Source organism: Hylaeus anthracinus, unplaced genomic scaffold (assembly GCF_026225885.1).
Source record: "Hylaeus anthracinus isolate JK02 unplaced genomic scaffold, UHH_iyHylAnth1.0_haploid 3, whole genome shotgun sequence".
In the NCBI taxonomy this organism is placed as follows: Eukaryota; Metazoa; Arthropoda; class Insecta; order Hymenoptera; family Colletidae; genus Hylaeus; species Hylaeus anthracinus.
The window spans coordinates 8,158,326-8,178,447 of record NW_026535284.1 but is presented as its reverse complement, the minus strand read 5'-3'; the positions used below and the strand labels follow the sequence as shown (position 1 = coordinate 8,178,447).

Below are 20,122 nucleotides of genomic sequence, written 5' to 3'. Positions count from 1 at the left end.
AATATGAAATTTGTAATGATATTGTTCTTATCCTTGCCGCTAGAATTGAAAAAGTAGTCACCCGCAGAATGAAAGTATTTTTACGTTATTTAATGGATTTTGTGACACAAATGATGAACAGAGCATCCTTCGTTGGACCTTCCTCTTTCGAATGAGCCCTCATTCAACCCAAAATATGCTAATATAAGAACGAAAAGCGAAAAATCGTGAAAACATTCCCAAAGAAGAGTTCCGTAATTTTATGGATAATGCAGAGCAAGTAACGTGACAAGTTTAGTTCGGGTAATCGGTATGAGATGGCGCTTACTGAAGACGACTCCTAACGTGAATTCGATACATATGCGACGTTATCATTCTGACATAACAGTGTCTCTCCTTTCCCTACGTACTGTCTAAAACTCTGTCCCATTTTATACTATCTCTGCCATTTTAAATACTCAGGTATAAACCTTAGGATTATATCATTAGAGCTAATAAAATGTACAAATATTCCTTTATTTTTAACATACACGAAAATAATCCGTAATTATAAACATGCACTTTTTTTAGAAGCTTTATCTTTCAACTGTTTCTATAGACATTACATTGCATCCTAGAAGGCCATTGCCACTCCAACGATGTGGAACTAAAGTCAATGATACAATATTAGATCCACGTTTAACTTTTATCTCAATTGGCATATTTTCGCTGCTTGTTACTAATGAACCAATATCCTTTAATGATTTAAAATTCCGATAATCAATACCTCCAAATTTTAATATAAGATCTTCAACTTGAATTCCCTGTAAAAATGAATATACTGAATATAACAGTTCACAATTTCTTCGTTATTTTAATATTTCATGTACATATCTCACCGCTAACTCAGCTGGCGAACCATGGGTTACTAAGTTTACTCTCAAAAAAGGCTCCAATTGTAAACTATCTTGAATACTACTTGTTGCAGCTGCAACAGAACGTTCATTTCCTGCTAGAGCATGCACTTTGTGCAGACCTTCTTCTATTTTATTCATCAATGCAGTGTGATCATTTCTGAGACCTAATCATTTAACAAAGTACTAATAATTTGAAGTTAGAAAGTTTATACAACAAAACTTATACAATAGATAAACGCACATATTATTTTGTGTCTTGCATGTCTGACTTGGAAAACATCAATATCCTGTCGTGGATATCCTTCAGAATCGACTAGATTTTCATCCATACCGACACGATTCTATAATTGACAGAAAAAGATAATCATATTTCGGAAATTTGACAGGTCATGCTGTTTACAAAATGGATTGTATTTATTCTCAATGACATGGTTAAGCAAACGTTCATTATGAAGCAAAAGTATTTTACAATATACATACGGCATCTAAAATTTCTTTTAATGCTTTCAATTCCGATTCAATTTTATCTTTATCTTTCATGAGCTGGAGGACTTTATCCTTAGCTTCCTGTAGCTCCATGTCGTCCACCATTTTTCCATTCATTAGATGCATCCTAAAAGATCACTGCTCACTAAGCCGCTCAGAGAGCGGGTTTTAGTGGCGCCATCGGTGGGAAAACGCCCAAGTTTATAGTAAAAAGAGTTTATAAGATGACGCCACCGATACATTTTACTTAATTATACTTTATTTTTCATAAATTCATAATTGGTCAAATTCTTTGATCTATAGTACTAAAATATATTAGATAATATGTAAAATTTATCATTTTTATAAATAGTTATTCAATGCAGCAATAAGTAATTCACCCTTTACTCAGTGGCGTCTTCAAGCAGCAACATAGGGAACTACTTTCACTACAAACTTGTGCGTTTTGCCACCGATGGCACCACTAGCACTAAAAACCGCTCACAGGAGTAGTCATATAGGGTGTCTTATCTCCAAAATATCGAAACATCTATTTAATTTCGTAAGAATAATAATATATGCCTTGAGTAGTAATTATTTTCTTCTTTTAATATTTTATATTATACATTTTTAATAAATATTCCATAAAATAGTATAACATGACGCAAATATAATAAAGTTTAGGACATTTGTAATTTTAAAAATAGAGCTTTCAAGTATCGCGCTTCGTACGCAACTGTCTGTTTACCTTGTGGAGTAGTCGAAAGCATATCTTGTAAGTCGAAAGGTTGTTCTACTACAGTCACTACATCCCTTCCGTAAACTAAAAATGAAAAAAAAAATCATATAAATGCCACGTACAATAACAGTAACATGACGTGTCATACTGACATTCATACCTTCGCAATGTTCTAAAAATTGTATACATTCCTGAAGCGTTGTATCTTTTAAAACTACCAATTGTTTGGCCAGTTGTTCTAAAAGAGACAGAAAACATCTCTTCGCATAGAACCAAGTATCTGTTCCTAACTTTTTATTATAAGGTTCCAAACTCTTCATTATTCTAGATATTCCGAACTCATAATTCCCTTTAGAACAATATAATGTACCAATTACTAAATTTACAATGCACAAGTGAAACAATTTTTGATCCTGATCTTCTCGCGATACCGCTTGTTCCTCTTTCTCTATCTTCTTCATTAATCCTTCAGCTTCTGTATTCTGTGATGTCAGTATATAACTTACGCATAAATTGGCGAGTACTATAGCGCTTACATCCAAAATCTGAAATTTTTTTACGATTTTGTAATCCATAATATCCAAATCGTAAAAAAAAAACGATTAAAAACGAAATAGCAACTGACATTATCATATTTTTTCCTAACAATTGGTTCGTAAAAACCCGTTGCTTCTTTAAATTTGTTTTCTTGCATAAATAGTGTATGAGCGACATTTAACTTCCATACATCGTGTTCGTTGCAAAATTCTACGCTTTTTCTAAAAATTTTCTCAACCTGCATGTAATTTCCAAGTTCCCAATAAATTTTGGCTTGTGCCATTAAAACGGGCACATATCTCTCCAAAGCTTCTTCGTAATCATTTACTGCTTTTTTGACAGCGTTATCGTCATGATTTAATCTTGCTTCTTGAACCCGTTTCGTTGCTTTTCTTAATGTTTCCATGTGTTTGTTGCCAAGATCGTCAAATTTACGATACGCTTCTTCAGGTGAAGTCTGTTGTGTAATTAATGCGTCCAAAAAATCATATAAATACTGAAATGTATGTAACATTAATGTTATTACGTTAAAAGATATTCAAATTTAATTTTTAAGCACGATGAAGAGTGTGTATGAGAACCCTTTCAATTTTAACGCCTCTAGTACCTTATGGTTCTTACAGCCCTGCATCTAAACATTGAATTGGTGAACCTAACCTTTACATCAAGTTTTCTTGTCATTGATTTATTACTACTATTTTAATACAAATAAGATAGTCGTAAAAATTGTAAACAACAAAGTTTTTGTTTAAAATATTTATCATTTATAAAAATGGTAAATTGTAAGGTAAATCAAATATTTCTTGGAGAAATTGCGTCTGTACAAAATTATGGAGCGTTCATTAGAATTCCCGGCTGTTCAGCACAGGGATTAATACATAAATCACAGGTAGCATAGCAATATTATTGTAATAAATAATAAATCATCTACTTGTAGTGATTTATATGTAAATTATCTATATTTATACACTCTTCTTAGGTAAGCTCTGCTCATGTCGATGATGTAGCAGAGATCTTACAAAAAGGAGAACGAGTTTGGTGCAAAGTTATTACTGTAGGGGATGATGGTAAAATAGGATTATCTATGAAATATGTTAATCAAGGAAATGGCACAGACTTGGATCCCAATGGTGTAGAATTACAAAGAGACATGCAGAAGAAAAAAACAGCAGGAAAATATGAACGCAAAGCTATACATTTGGAAGCTGTTCTCAATACTACATGCACAAAGTGTGGGACAGCTGGTCATTTATCTAATGATTGCTTCATGTCCCCTGATGGGAAAAAATATGAATTAATCCCAGAGGTTGAAGAGGAAGTTGTAGTTCAGCCACAAGTTGAAACAAATGAGAAAGAGAAAGAGAAGAAACGTAAGCAAAAGAAGGCAAAGAAAAAACAAAAAGCTAAAAAACACAAGCAAGGCACAGATGATACTGATTCCGATGACAAGGAAGTAGTTAAGAAAAAGAAGAAGAAACATTCCAAAGACCAAAAGAAGAAAAAGAAGAAACACAGTAATTCTTCTGACAATGAAAATTCTAGTGAAAGTTCTTCTAGTCATGATGTTAAAGCTCATAAACGAAAGCGTTCAGAAAGTTTAGAGAAACGTACAAAGAAATGCAAACATTCAAAAAGTAAATATCCAGATCGATGAAAAACAGCATCATTTTGACAGAGTCAAGGCTACTTCTTATGTTATTTTTATAACTCCTTAAACCACTGAAGATATTATTTCTAATACACGATCTGTGACAGATACATCTACAGTACATGTAATGTTGTAATAATGAATATCATACTTACCGATGTTAAATACTTATAAGTCAAGTGCACATTTTCAGCTAGAACATCAGCAGCTAAATCATAATATTGATATTTACAATACAAAAGCAATAAATTAGCAAATGTTTCAGGTGGAAATGGATTTTGTTGCAATAAAAATTGTAATTTTTCAAATCCCTCGCTTGGTTTTATATCCATATTTATTAAGGCCTGGTTATGTAAAGTAACAGCATCAAGTTCTTCTTCAGATCTAGGAGGCATATCTGTTAAAGCTTCTTTTGCTGCTTCATCTAAAAACATTAAATAAAAATCACAAAAACTATTAGATACAACAAATAATTTAAATTTTTTGTATATAATTACAATTTTGCAATTGATATTCAATTGCTGCTTTTAAGTTGAATGCCTCTGTTAAAGCTGTTTCATGAAGTGTCAATGTATTTCCAACACTCCGTACTTCTATACCTTCTGTTGTCATTCCTACTCCTAATTCTGGATGTTCTCTTATACCTTGCTCAATAATATCAGCTAACATAATATATAATACAATGCAAGTTGAATGAATTTAATTTACAATGCTTTAGATATGATGATAATAATAATAAATATAACTGTTACCAATGTGTTTTAGCGATGCAGCAAATTCTTTTAATTTGAAGTAACAAAGTGCTACATTATATGACAAATGAGGTTTAAAACCTGCAATTTGCAATGCATTTGAAAATCTTTTCAAAGCTTGCTCATACTGTTCTTCCTAAAAGAAAAAAAAAAGATTAAAATTAGATAAATCCTACTTTATAAGAGAATTCTTGTTTCACTTTGATACCTTATACAAAAGACATCCTAAATTGATTTCTGTGTCAATATCGTCTGTTGGACATTGATCCACAAGACTTTTTGCAGCAACCATATCCTCTTGGCCATATTTTATTGCTGCCTCTAGCTTTTTTACTTTAAATTCTAAATTACTATGATTAATAATATTGGAACATATTGTCCAAGCTTCTTGGTACATACATGCTTGATGCAAAGATTGAGCATGATATAATTTGTATACATTTTCATCTGGGCACAACTGAACCAATTTTTCATAACACTGTGCAGAAGCTATAAAATCTTGTGTGTAGAAATAACAGTGAGCAAGAAGTGATAAGCAAGGTCTGGACTGCAAAATAATTTATGGAGTATATACATATTTAAATTGTTAATTATTGAGGTAAATAAAAACTATGTTATTTTAATGTAATGTTACATACAGAAGTATAAGAATCTAGAAGTGTAACCAAAACTTTTATTGTTTCTGCATATCGTTGTTCTTTAATCTGAAAAATGAATATTTCCATTTTGTGTTTGCATTAAGAAATATAAAAATTGTTTTTGACATTTATCATTTAATCTTAAATTGGGTATATTGTTTGAACATTGATAGTTATGGACAAAAACATACGATTAAGCATCCTTATTTCCATTCTTATAAATTCATATAAATAATTAAGTTATAAATATATAATCTACCATTGTATAAATTGTTTTTGTATATTCTCCATCTTTTATATGCACATTTTGTATAAATGTACTCATGTTCTTTTATAATCACACTCGTTTATTCACCAAAATTTTAATGAATTAGTCTTTAAACAGACATTTTATTCAACTGATACATACAGGCGCGCAATGTTTTGGTAAATCGTTCATGTCGTAACTATGGAAACAATTACTTTTTATGTACACTATACAGAAAAGTAAATTCTCACACTTGTATTCTTTGAAGGGAAAAAAACACGAGCAGTGTAGAAAATAAAATTTTAATAACAAATCTATGAATACATTGAAAGGGAAAATGAGTTATGACGTAAATAAATATTAATAGAAATTTATTTGGCTTATATCACAACAATTATTTCATAGTTTATACAAAATAGTTCCTTACAATATTTGTTACATGATTAAATACTGCATTTACATATTTATACAAAATAATAGTCACTGATTTATTTCTTCTGTTCGTAAGCTTATTTGGAATTCGTTTTCACATAAAACTGTAAAACTACTAGCGTTCTTCCTTTTTATTTGTGTTTAATAAAGTGAATTTTATGAACTACACAGTACGCATTCACCGGGCAAAAAAATTTCACCACCATCGTACATACATTGCATAACGTAATAAAGGAACGGTTTCATGACCTAGCGCAAAGGTAATCAAAGATTGCTTTCGTAAACTGTAGAATATATCAAAACATGTTCTAGATGTCAAAAAAGGTTGTCATAAAGTGGCGCTATCTTAAGGACAGTGAACGTATAAAATAATATCTAACTTTCAAAGAAAGGACTTGATTTGGTGCGATCCGTTTTAATCCACAATCATATACATCCAAGACTACGTGCAAACGTAGTAGGAACTAATGGACATTGAAGATTGGTGTTTTGATCACTGTTACGCCTATAGGTGTTTCGCAGATTCGATAATATACACACATATGTACATATACAGCGTGTGCTAACATTTATGGTCCAAACTGTGGGCACATATAATACTAATCAAAATAAGTAAAAAAAAAGATGATCTTCGATTTATAAATAAAAATTTAATTTCGTCGTATCAAGTATCTCAAGTGTCTTCCTTCTATTTCGACACATTCTTTGTGTTTTCTTATTTCATCAATAAAAAAAGAAACACACAAATTATAAGTTACTTACTGTAAGACAGTTGCCTCAGTATCGTATTTGGTAGCGATTACTAACAGTCCCTCTTATAAAAAAATAAGGGGGAAAACTAGGCATAAATGTGTTGATGAATTTATCAAAACGGACGAGATACACTTTCAACACTTATTGTAATGAAATAAAGTTTATCCTTACACGTAACTCAATAACTGTTGATTTCTACACTCATGCTTACTAACATCTTTTTGCTCTATTCTGATAAGTACTATATGTGTTTACAGTACAGATCATTTTAACCGCAGTTCCGTAAAGTCGGGTTTATTAACGCTTTTTTGACTTATTTTGATTACTGTCTCGCCAATATGTATATGTAGAAAGTCAAACTCACTCGAAAATGTAATTTGAACCAATTTAATCGTAATTTGAAATTCCCATTCTAAACAGCGTCGTTATGGCTGATTGTGAGCCATACTTGGCCCAAGCGAAGAAAATTTCTTTGTTTAAAAACAAACGATTAGTTTATATGGAAACATCTTCTGTTTAAAATTTAAACAGAGAAATACCTAGAACGGAAGAGATGAACTCTGACCGTTTATTTTTAAACAAAGAAACTTTCTTCTCTCGGATCGAATTATATGATTCAGCGATAGTAGTTGAAGGTTAAAAAGGTTAAGAACCACAAGTTTGGCCCATTAATTTTAGCAAACCCTGTATGCATGTGCATGTGGTATGTAAACGAAACGATCATACGTATAAGCAGTGCGGCTGCGGTCCCGATAGCGACGTAGTACCGTACGCAGATCGAGTGCGTGTGTGATTTCCCTCGTTGGAGAAATGTCGTCGGCACTCGTGGCCGCGAAATAAACGACGAAACATGTCCGGACCGATAGTCAGTCGTGCACAGACACCCGGCGGTGATGTTCAAATAGGTGCAACGGTGGTTTGCGTAGTTTGTCACAGAACTGACAAGCTGTTAAGGTGTTCACGGTGCAAGGCCGTCTTCTATTGCACCAAAGAACACCAAAGGTGGGATTGGAAACGTCATAAAGAATTTTGTGCCACTCATTCTGTACGATCGATTGTGCCAGATACAGTTTCAGCTGCTAATAAAAATTCCCTTCCGGAGTCTGCCAAGAAAAATTCCTCCCTTGAAAACTGCCAGCCCTCGACTACACCAGTGGTTTCTAACCTAAACGAGAAGCCAGTGTCAGAAACAACGCGGGGATCGAACACCGTCCCGAAAGTGAATCACAAGGCGAAACATCTTGAAGGTACCTAAAATTCAATTATTACCTTCCTCACTTTTTTCTCCGAAGTCTGTCAATTCTTTGAATTTTATTATTATCGATTATTTTGTACATACTAAGTTGCCTTGCTCTATAAGGAGGAACAAAGTTTAGTGAAATACATTTAAGTACTGAATACCAAAGAATTTAGTATTCATCTGGTTCATTGCAATTGGAATAAAATACTATTTCATTGGTATACTGTTTTCGGAATTAGATTTGGAAATATTATTTTGTTGAAAGTACAGCTTTGTTTAAATTAATTTATTTGTAATATCTGGGTTTGAATAATGTTTGAAATATTTTTATTGATGGCATAATAAGTGTATTTCAAATGTAACATGAAAGCTTGAGAAAATCGATAAAGTAATGTCAATAAAGACAGTTTATTTTGGTTCATATTTTGAAACTGTCAAATGACATATTTTAAGTATCATGATGGTAAAAATAAAAATGAAATGGTATCTGTGACAGTTGTAGGTTAACTTTGAAATATATGTATTTCATAGCTTAGCTACTATTTTATTTGCCTTTACTTTGGTAAATATCTAACTAAAGATTCATTTTAAAGGGGATTGATACAATGTTTATCAGTTTTGTTTTATTGGAATTAGTGTTACATATTTTATTGTATTGCTTACAGGAATCAGCAAACAAGCAGAAGAAGTAAAAGGACAATCAACGGATAAGAAAAGCCAAAGTCTTAAGAGTAAACCCAATAGCACTAAGGCAAAAGGTACTCGTAATAGCAGAGCGGATGGTTGGACTTCTCCTATAACATTCGAAGGAAGTTCAGAAGATACAATCCTAGGGGCCAGAGCAGAACTACTGAATCCTGCTCTAGAGAGCTCAAGAATTCTTGATAATCTTCAAGATAATGAATTAAACATGCCTACCCATCATCATAACGGTATGAAGACCTTCCCGGAGGTTCACTTGGCTCGCGAAGAGGAATTTTTACCACCTTTCCTTCACAAAAATAGAAATAATCTTGAAGAGTTAATAGATGAAATATGCAGAAATGTGATTAGGGACATGGATGAATATGGTGTGTGCGTGGTGGACAATTTTCTAGGCACAGATAAAGGTCTCGCAGTGTTAAACGAAGTTTTAAATATGTACAGTGCTGGATTATTTAAGGATGGACAGTTGGTTTCTAATAAAGCAGGTGCAAATGACTTAAAAACAATTCGTGGTGATCAAATAACGTGGCTGGATGGAAAAGAAAAACAATGTCAAAATATTGGAATGCTTATATCCCAAGTTGATGCTATCATTATGAGGGCAAACAAAATGCGGAACAATGGAAAGATGGGAAATTATACGATCAATGGAAGAACTAAGGTAAACAAACATAACTATATTCTTAATATTTCCACTAGGTTTAAGAAACTTTAATGCAACTGCATAATTTGCTGAAAGTACAGTTGTTGTACACATGACAAGCACATTGTAGCATTACGTAGCGATCTGCTTGGTTTTAAATGAATTGGTTTTGTCAAAGATCATAGTTGAACTATTTATGGTGGCATATAATCATATAATGATATAGTGGCAGATTTAAAATAAATTTTTATGTTTAGTTTTAAGCATGTAACATAATATTGATTCAGTTAGTAGTTCTCGCAATAAGTAATTTTTACTTGTAGTTAAAACGATAAATTTTGTATTGTATTACGTTGATTATGCGTAAAATATCGATTTGTCGGACGTGTAATCGATTTTCAATTATAAATACGGAATGAAATATTTAATATTGAACAAGTAATGATAACTTTTCTGTTGACAATCCATCGTAAATGAATCAATAAACGTTGCTTTTTGTTTTCCGAATTATGCAGGATCAATTAAACCTAGTTCGTCGAAATAAATTATTTGTACGACTGACCTGGGAAAACAAACTATTATTTTCCGCAATGTCTGTCGTAATCGAGTTAGTCACACGGATACAGGTCTTCCACGTTTTCCTGATTTGTCATGAAACGCTCGGTATCGGCGTGAAAGAACATCGCGTTCCCGTGAATATCGGCGTTTAATCTCGTAGGCGTTGAGGAGATGAAGTAAGGGCGAGGGGACGGAGAGACAGTGGTAGGCAGAGAAGGTCAGGATCCCGAAATTACAATGATCTTTCAGGGAGCTCGAGTGCCAAACGAGAGAGCCGAGGCGAGAGTGAGAACACGACGTAGTGCGGTCGGTCACGTACGCCGTATGGCTGGCTCGTTCCACGTTATCTCTTTCTTCTGCTCGTGCAGACTCTCCCTTTCATGTTCCAAACCAGAAAGCAACCGGCGTTTAATGAGTGTTCTCGATAATACGTCTCGTCTTTTGTAAACAGTACCCGGAATGCGTGGTACAGGTGAAACGTTGCTGGGTCGGAAAACTAAACATGAAAAATATCAGTGATCCGTCGTATCGTATCTCGTAGCGCACGTGTACTCGCAATCAGTTATTTTTGTATTTGTCGAAGACATTGGAATCTTGTTATACAGAACAATGTTGTTTCGGAGGCTGAATGCAATGATGGAATTAAATGTCTATTTTGATCATTGGTTGGGAAACTTGTTAGGCCGTGCTCTTCTTTTCTTTAATAGAACTGTATAGTTGTATTCAATCCGTCTTATAGTGTGAAAGTGGAAGAAGAAAACTTGGTTTTTGGAGCAATGAACGGAAGTAACTTCATTAATATTTACGACGTCGTTTCGACCAGTTGTGATTCTGGCCCTCTTCATGTTAACATTCCGTAGCACAGATTCCCAAATGATGTAAAGAATTTAAGGAAGAATTAACATTCATAGGTATTATTATCTACAATAAAATGCTTCAGTATAAAACTATTATTAGAGAGATTGAGTAAATATTTCGAAAATAGTGGCATGAATACTTGATATGATTTTCATAGCTTAGAATAGTGAAAATAGTTTAGTAAAACTTTGAACTTAATAGTTTATATAGCTATACTGTGACATGACCAAGAAAAATCATTATTACAAACTGAAAGCGACGAACAATTTATCAGTAATGTGTGTAGCAATATTCCGCAAAGAATTGTTAAAAAATGTTATTTATCTTGTTGGCAATGATAAGGTTGATACAACAACGCAGCTACGCGGCTAATCGTCTGGACAAAAATTCAATTGTACTATCAGGCTTCCCCTTTCAGACTAAACAACTTTCCAGTGAATGTATTTGTAAATATACCACCAGTCTTATAATCGTTACAGTTTGATATATACAATTAAAGTTCCAAACACTTACTCAATTAATGTATTTTTAAAATAAACGAAATTTGTGGGTGTCAATATGCAGAACGTCCTGTCTGTGAGTGTTTGTGTGACAAAAAATGGTGTGTCATTTTTCAAAGTCACCGATATTTTATCACACAAAAGCATACATTCTTATCTCTCATATCTTGTTGTAGATATTAATATCAATGTATTCAGTCATGCATAGATTTGCGACTTTTAACTGACCTTGAGCATTCAGACTCTAAAACAATGATAGCCATAGCGTTGGTACTTTCAGGTTACTCCTGGTCAATTTTAATAATTTTCATCACTTAAGATGGTATCAAATTAAATAAGAAGTCACCCAAATAATAAATGTTTAATTCACTCTTTTTTAATAAATCGATCACCTGGGAGATAAATTCTTAAATCTTAGTTTCTCAGAAACAAATAATTTTTCATAACATTTCTAGTTTGATCTAAACCATTTCGATATGCTCTAGAACGCCAACAATGAAAAATTTCAAGTATTAGATTGTCCCAAAATTTTCTTTCCCTTTATTATTATAAGTAATACATGCACAATAGTTTATGTTTTATGTTACATTACTGAATTGTGCATGATTCGTTTTGCTCAATTACTGTTACAACATGAATATCTATGAAATTATTGGGTTGCCCGGAGAGTTCGTGCCAATTTTTAAGAAAAATTCAAAGGCATATTTGAATTTTTATATATATTTATTGAATTATATAAATACCATTTTGCTCCACGACCTTTCCACCTTTTAAGGGATGCACCCATGTTAATTGTTTTCAATCATTCCAGTATAAACAGACGCGTACCACCTATCAACAATCGGCACGGACTTTCCAGACAAACTAATAGATTGTCTATTTCTATAAACACGACCACATAAAATAATTGAGCGCAACTCGCGAAAGAAACTTTCGGGACAACCTGATAATATTAAAATGATGCTTCGGGAAGTTAATCTCCGTTATCTCCGTTAATTTCCATTTAGTATCAATACTGGAAGTTTGTTTGGCACGATAACTTTTTTCGACGATCATGACTGAACGTGTTTGCGTCCGGCCGTTCACTTTCGATTAAATCCTTACAAGCGACCGGTTGCATCTCGCTCTTTAACCTTGGCGAAGGTGAAAGAATCGAGGTGCATGCATATGCATTTGTATATGCACACACAGTTGCCCGGATGAGAGCGTGGCAATCGTCTGGGGACGAATTCATTCGTCTCCGTGACGTTTCCGCAAGGGTATTTATAATACATGTAATACATACATACAACTGTTGGTTGTTGACTTTCCGATCGACTCGAAGGAATACCTTCCGTGTACTTTGTAATTGTAATGACTTCTTGTTAGCGACGATGCGTTTGCAATAGTAAATTTATTCGTTTCAGCTTTACAGCTAAGCAGTGGACCTAACTTTTTTATTTATTTATTTATTTATTTATTTTTTATTTTTGAAGCTTTTAAATCTCAAAGGAGAGATTTATTCGCTTTACATGTTGTTGACAATATACAGGGTGTCCCAAAACTCGGGGAGGAGCCGGAAATGGGGGGTAGCTGAGACGATTCTGAACAACAATTTCCTTTGCAAAAATGTCGGATGGGGCTTCGTTAAGGAGATATTAAGCGAAAACCCCGACCAATCAGAGCGCGCGTAGACCGTTGAAGCGGCCGCGGTAGCGAAGGCTACGCGCTAGGTCGATGCTTCGATGCACGTCGGGTCACTTGTTCGCGTGCAAGCGCGGCCACCAGCGCGTAGCCTTCGCTACCGCGGCCGCTCCAACGGTCTACGCGCGCTCTGATTGGTCGGGGTTTTCGCTTAATATCTCCTCAACGAAGCCCCATCCGACATTTTTGCAAAGGAAATTGTTGTTCAGAATCGTCTCAGCTACCCCCCATTTCCGGCTCCTCCCCGAGTTTTGGGACACCCTGTATATGTAGAACTAAATTTTGTTAACATGTCTGAAATTATACATTAATATTACAGTTCTTCGAAAAAGACATAACGCAAATACACGGCGCAACGTTCGGTTTAGTAATCAAAACAGACATATTGATGGGCAATTATAATTTAAGTTTACAGAGTTGCTGTAACAACTTGACTCTTTGCCTTTCGAAGAGTGGACACTGCCAAACAATGTGATCAATGCTCCGATAATCATAATCACACCAACACTTGGAATTACTTACTAATCCTACCCTTGCGAGAGAAGCAGCAAGGTTATAACGATCAGTTCACCTAGTGGACCTAACTTAAAAGTTTCTTATTCTCCTTTTCATTCATACTCCTGCAACCCTTATCTCTGATGGTATTTTTAAAGTAAAGCGAAATAAATAGGTAATCTCGCATAAAATATTTTTAGAGGAAGAGTAAATTTTATTTTCTGACAAATTTGAATAAAATGGTTCGGAAATATGTATTTATTTGCAATGTTGAAACATAATGTGACTGCTATCTTTTTGTTTAAAAATAGCGTGTAGATGATTTCGATTACCGATCTGAAATAACACACTGCAGTGACGCGTTTGTAAGAAGTGTGGCTCGAAATCGACGAGAATAGAATTGTATAGAATTGAAAGTTTTTCTTTTCGTAGCGCACATGCTTGCATCGGGTAGGTCAGTTCTGTAATTCTGATACGGGAATCGTGTAGTATCTGGTATCATACATAGTAGAATTAATTTAATTCTTTATTCACACGATGTTTCAACACGAACATTATAAAAGACTCTTTGATCAAATATTCTATTAGCGCGCACGAGCGTGCAGTTTCTTTTGTTTATTCTCTAAAATATTTTTCGTTCCTCGTTTTACACGTGCCCCTAAAGAATTAAGTTCTGCAAACGATTTCCAAGATAACCGAATTCACCGCGAAAATTTGCAGCGTATGGTTTCTGCGAATCAATTGGTGATTCACAGAACTGAAATATTTTCCTCGTTTGAGACCCAATACGCGCAGTTGTTTTGCTTTCGGTTCCATGAAACACATTCAATCGATTTAATGGAAAGCTTTTGCGCGAGAATATCACGTAATGTCTATCGTTTCGTTAGTCACACGTCGCGTTTATGATCCTTCCGCTGCCTACATGTCAGGCTTTGTAATCTATGTGGCAATTTTTCTACCTGCGGTCATTAAATCGCTCGTTTACCACTTTAAATAAAATAGACGGATTAAGGGGATATTATCGTCTAGAAGTTTGTTTTTTCAGTAATTTTTTAGGAATTAATTTTGCGAAAACTATCAAACCTACAGTACCAGGGTTTTTTTTTGTGCATAATAAAACACGTTTCAAATAACAACACAAATTTTTATGAAATATTTCATTGAAGTATTGGCTGTGGCGGTTCTAGTCGTCCGTGACAGAAAAACAAATTTTTATTTTCAATCTATATGAATGTAGTTATCGTCTGAACTAGAATCAAGTAAGTACTAAATTTTTTATCGATAATCGCAGCTGTTTGAAAATTAAGGTTTAATTTTCCCGGAAAATTGTCAACTAAAGTATGAGAGCAGGGCTAAAATATTCAAGCTATCGGTATAATTCTAGCTCGTACCATAGGCGATGGTGCCCTCGAAATGTGTGTAAAACCGGAAGTCAGTCGGTCCAATAGTTTTTGAGAAAAACGTGCGGGCCGCCTTGAAAAATGTTTCGAGAAAAACGCGTTTAAAGTTTGCTATACATTTAGCACTAATACTAGTGAACAACCTTTAAGCCTCTGTAACTATGAGAGCTCTGCGAATTTCAAATTAATATTTTAGAGGTACTTTCTCAAAACCCCAAATGATAAGAAAATGCAACAAAAGAAAAAATCGAATTTTTGAAGTTTCTAGACGATAATACAGTAGCGGCTGGTATATACTTAGTAACGTAGCAAATAACGTAACATTCTATCAAAAATAAACGAAGTTGATCTTGAAACCTGACGTCTCTGTTGATAAAAAAAACTATTCTTATATATTACTTCCCGCCCGGAATCTCTATCGTATAAACACCTATTTCATCTATTTCAATCTTTGTGTGAATCACTCAGCACGTATATCATCCCCCACAAGTTTGCACTTTTACGATTCGTGGCACTTTGCATTTTTCCTCGAGAATAAATAAAACGTATAAAACGATGATGTTTACGAAGAGAATTCACGTAAAGTTTTTGTGATGCATCAATAGCGTTAAATGGCGTACATTGGTGTTATTTTTGAGAAGACAGGTGAACAGCTAGTGTAGTACGAAGGTGGTTGAACTTGGAAATAGGATCAAGGAAAACAAACATTTATGGGGACATTGAGTTCGCGGATACTGCACAAGGTTTTCGGTGTTCCAAATCGAGAGAGCAATTAGTGATCGCACACAGGCATTTCGATCAGCACTACCATCGATTTCACAAACAATATTATATCTACGTTAATCGGCTCGCTTTTCCACGGACAACACTTCAACAGTCTATGAATTTTTTTACCATACTAGTACCAATGTAAGGTAGATTTCAGCGTTATCGCGATACGTACTTTCGGCTGATTATGTTCTTTATCTATGAAACGTGACGAGCTGCACGTATAGTGTACAATACGGAGTTTTTGTACCGAAGTTGCATTCCGTGTGTATCGTATCGGCCAGTGCCAGTCAATAAATTCAATTATCTGTGAAGATAACGAGGTTGCGAGCCGAAGGAAATACTTTAAATCGGAGTCATACACCTTTCGAGGTGTACGTGTAAACAACACAAAACCGAATGAATTACAGGCAAATACCACCATATATTTATCTGTTCATATTTTTACGTTACATCGATGAGTTTAATCAAATGAAATTAATAAAAAGACGCGAAAGAAAAAATTAAGTTGTACGATGCGTCGATTTTATCAGACTAACTGCTGATTATAGGTATTTCAGACATTGATTAAATTATTTTTAGACAAGATTATCGATGTGGTGCATGATATAATACCTCTAAGTTGGGTTTCGTTTTCTTAGGAAATTTCTTTTTATAATCTCTTTTTACTCTTTCGTTCTATTCCCTTCCTCCTATATTTTATAAACAGTCAGGTCGTATATCGCCACAATGCACTTCATTATTTATGACTACAAAGTTTTATAAATTCCGTTCTTTCATTTTATCTCTTCGACTAGCTGATATTAGCTAATTATCTATCGCAAATATCCTCCTTGCTGTGTTTCCCTAATTACGTTTTGTTTTCCTTGTACGGCTCACTTCCTCGTATATTTCTAGGTATCGACAATCGGCTTCTATGCTGTAACGTTCTGGTATCGTACAATTACAGCCATTTAATTGTTCGATCGTAATTTATCCTGGCACAGAATGACGTGTTTTTTGCATTCAATTTGTTCGATAACTCCGACGACGATCGACGCTACGGAAATTCAGAAAGATAATAGCTCAACTGATTGCACATACGTTTCTGTGTTGCTTTAACGTTAAAACAACGGGATGTGTTTATACCGCTCATTATCAATTGTTAGCTCAGTGTTCGTTATCAATTGTTCCATTCAAGGTGATCCAATAGCGTATAATGTAATTGGAAATTGTCAATATTTAGCACGTTAAATGCGTTTTTTAAAAACCGTTTCTAGTCGATTATGCTTCATTGTTTTCTAGAATAGAGAGCACTTTACAGTGCAAAGGAGAATTTATCCAAGTGAATTATGCAAATAGTTTTATATGTATCAGTAATTTTATAATTGATTTATTATTGCGAATATTTTACAAGCATTTAATTTGGTCCATAAATAATATTTCATATCCGGTGAGAACGTACATCAACAATTTTTAATTAATTTAGATCGAACAATAATGATTCGTCTATAAATTTCGAACGCATAAGTATTTTTTTTTTTTTTTTTTTGTTTTCTTAAAAGGTGCTCATTCCAAAAAGTTTGGAAATCACTGTAGTGGTTGAAGTTTTTGTTATCGAATGCTTTCACGCCTACATCTTCTGCCTTCTTAACCGTCACGGTGAAAGGCACTCGCCATTCTGTAGCGCTGCTAAACAGCACGTAGTCCAATCGTCTCACTTTAGATTAGAATGCAAATTTTTTCGTATATGTAATCGAGGACCCAGTTTCAAAAGAGAAACAAGGCTGTTTCACGTGTGTGTTCGTAAATGTGAATAAATTTGAATTACTTTCATCCGTCTTAAAAATTATAGTTGATCGACAACTATCTACTGATAAATGTTAGGTATAGTATTTCTGTTTTACACGCAGTTTACATTACTCGTGAAAACCAGTAATCGTGTGGTACAATAGCACTGTATAACCTATTACCCGTCGTTACGTATAGTGTAACCCGCGGTATTACCTTATCTCGCGAAACTCTTGTGCATTTACCGTTATCAGCAATTGTACCAATATATGCTGTTAATATCATCCTACGAAGATTCTACGTATCTGTTGAATTCTTGCCACTTTTACGAAATTCGGGATACAGGTCCGATTGGAGATAAACGTCCGCCCCTTGAGATTTAGGTTACATATACATGTATAGATTCGTAAAGGCACAGAATTCATTTATACGGGTAACATGTACAATGTGTCTCGTTTATCTAGCAAAGTAAATATCTCGTGACGCACTGAAGTTACGAACAAAAATTTATTTACAAAAATCGTTTGGTTTGTAGGGTACAATCATATGATGTAATTTTTTTCGGACCTGGAATAGTAGGGAGGGGGGATTTCGAAGTCAAGACAAGTTTTTTAAATGGAACTATATATTTTATAACTTTTTTCATGGCCTGACAGCTTTCTTTCGAAACAAATTCAACGGTATATCACATTATTTAATTCGCTGTTTCCAAACGTTAGAGATTATATTCTAAACTTGTAACGTTTTCAGTAAGTAATGGTAGGACATATCGGGTTGGCGCAGATGTTAGCTGTAACACTGTTGTCATTTGTTTTGACGAGTTGTGATATTTGGCTCGAGCCTCATTTATTTTCAGAAAGTGCAATACTAGAGATTAGTTCTGTTCGGTGCTTTCGAAATGATTGATTTCCAAAAAATGTCCTTAACAGTTCAGGAAAGAGCCAAATTAGTTTGTCTGCGTGGTGATAGATATTTGCCAACAGTGTCAACGATACATTGTTAATTTATTCAAACAATTTCTAATGATATAAACTATAAATATTGTATTCATTCTTTTTTTTTTTTTTTATAACTTGAGATGCTTCAGAAGACGTAAGAAGGTCGATCTTTGTTCACAGTGTTGCAGCTAATAGCCGAGGCAACCCGACATTATACATTACCTACTCAAAACGTTACAAGTCTGTAATATAATTTCTAACGTTTGGAAACAGCAAACTAATAATGTGATATACCGTTGAATTCATTTCGAAAAAAGCTATCAGGCTATTCAATGCGTCACGAGATATTTACTTTCCTAGATAAACGAAGCACACTGTATATGAATATCAGGAAAGTACAATAAACATTCTCTTATCCGAACACTCCTGTATATACCATCACCCTGTTTGGACGACGTCGTTTCCGGTTTACGAAATAAAGGAGGAAGCTCCGAGCAGCACATGTTTCGTGGGTTACGTGAGGATGATCACGGCCACGGCATGTAGTACCAAGGTTAGCATGCCATTTGGGTCAAGGCTAAAAAGTGATCCCTATGCCTCCCACCCCATAGGCAAACGTCGCAGCCCTTTTCGGGCACGTGCGTGCACTCAGGGACCTTTGACTGGCGCACGTGAGCGCCCCACTGCTGACACGTCTGACTTGCAAGCACATTCTAATCATGTCGATGCTCACCATTAGAGTGTCGAGAAATACATTACTGTATTTGTATTACTTCTTACGAAACTCCTAGAAATTGTAGATATTTGCATGTTTGCAAGTTTATTCATTATTCAAAAGTTGTCTATCGAAACCTTTGGACGCGAGATTCTAATTTTCGAACAACGATCTGTCCTCATTCGAAGATTCTAAGATACCAATCCTTTCTGTTACATATTATGGTAATATTCAAAAGTTGTCAATAACGAATAAACGCCACCGATTTGTCCTACATTTATTCGAACGTTATTCGAACCTGAAATTACTCCTATATATTTAGTCGAAATTTTTTCGAAATAATGCTAAACTTGAAGGGTCACAAAAGTCCGTCGTATGAGTAAAGGGTTATAAAAATGGAAGCTTCGGCGGATCAATATTCATACGGCTGTTCCTCATTCTTTGAATGCGTAGAAAATGTTTCTTTTGGTTAATTGTTTCGGACGCACCATGTCTCCACTGCAACTAACCGGTTCAATGAAGGTACTACGTGCCCAACATCACGGTGAATGAAACCTCAGACACGTTGTTACCCTTCGTGAGTTGCATCGCCAAATGGAAAAGAGTGAGAGACTTTCTATTCCGGTTCCTTTGTTTTCATTGACCGTAACGTTACGCAGAGTTGTAGCGACGTCATCCGGTTCAGACTCCCAAATTGCGAACACAATCTTTTAATACACATCTCTAACGATAGAAATTTGATTTACAAATTTGCAAACGTTAG

The 20,122-nt window shown here is 34.5% G+C and overlaps 4 protein-coding genes across 4 annotated transcripts in view; 2 read left to right on the top strand and 2 right to left on the bottom strand.

The window, feature by feature from the left end:
• Window positions 1–479: 479 nt before the first annotated feature.
• On the bottom strand, window positions 480–1,487 carry LOC128893922 (26S proteasome non-ATPase regulatory subunit 9). Its single transcript, XM_054155259.1, has 4 exons — window positions 1,356–1,487; window positions 1,117–1,216; window positions 858–1,039; window positions 480–782 (listed from the first exon to the last, which is right to left on the bottom strand). Exons 1-4 carry the CDS (start codon window positions 1,485–1,487, stop codon window positions 555–557), a joined length of 642 nt encoding a protein of 213 aa, XP_054011234.1. The 3' UTR covers window positions 480–554.
• Window positions 1,488–1,696: 209 nt separating this feature from the next.
• On the bottom strand, window positions 1,697–7,351 carry LOC128893929 (tetratricopeptide repeat protein 30A). Its single transcript, XM_054155265.1, has 9 exons — window positions 5,914–7,351; window positions 5,655–5,720; window positions 5,225–5,563; window positions 5,017–5,152; window positions 4,762–4,926; window positions 4,420–4,688; window positions 2,705–3,112; window positions 2,240–2,624; window positions 1,697–2,163 (listed from the first exon to the last, which is right to left on the bottom strand). Exons 1-9 carry the CDS (start codon window positions 5,977–5,979, stop codon window positions 2,021–2,023), a joined length of 1,977 nt encoding a protein of 658 aa, XP_054011240.1. The 5' UTR covers window positions 5,980–7,351; the 3' UTR covers window positions 1,697–2,020.
• On the top strand, window positions 3,217–4,420 carry LOC128893917 (zinc finger CCHC domain-containing protein 17-like). The gene is made up of 2 exons (XM_054155253.1): window positions 3,217–3,505; window positions 3,596–4,420. Exons 1-2 carry the CDS (start codon window positions 3,389–3,391, stop codon window positions 4,268–4,270), a joined length of 792 nt encoding a protein of 263 aa, XP_054011228.1. The 5' UTR covers window positions 3,217–3,388; the 3' UTR covers window positions 4,271–4,420.
• A 453-nt stretch (window positions 7,352–7,804) lies between the features above and the next one.
• The window catches only part of LOC128893894 (egl nine homolog 1), a 17,875-nt gene continuing 5,557 nt past the window's right edge, over window positions 7,805–20,122 (top strand). The window contains exons 1-2 of the mRNA XM_054155216.1: window positions 7,805–8,333; window positions 8,992–9,692. Coding sequence (XP_054011191.1) covers window positions 7,937–8,333; window positions 8,992–9,692 — 1,098 coding nt within the window. The 5' untranslated portion in view covers window positions 7,805–7,936. The remainder of the gene's footprint in view (window positions 8,334–8,991; window positions 9,693–20,122) is intronic.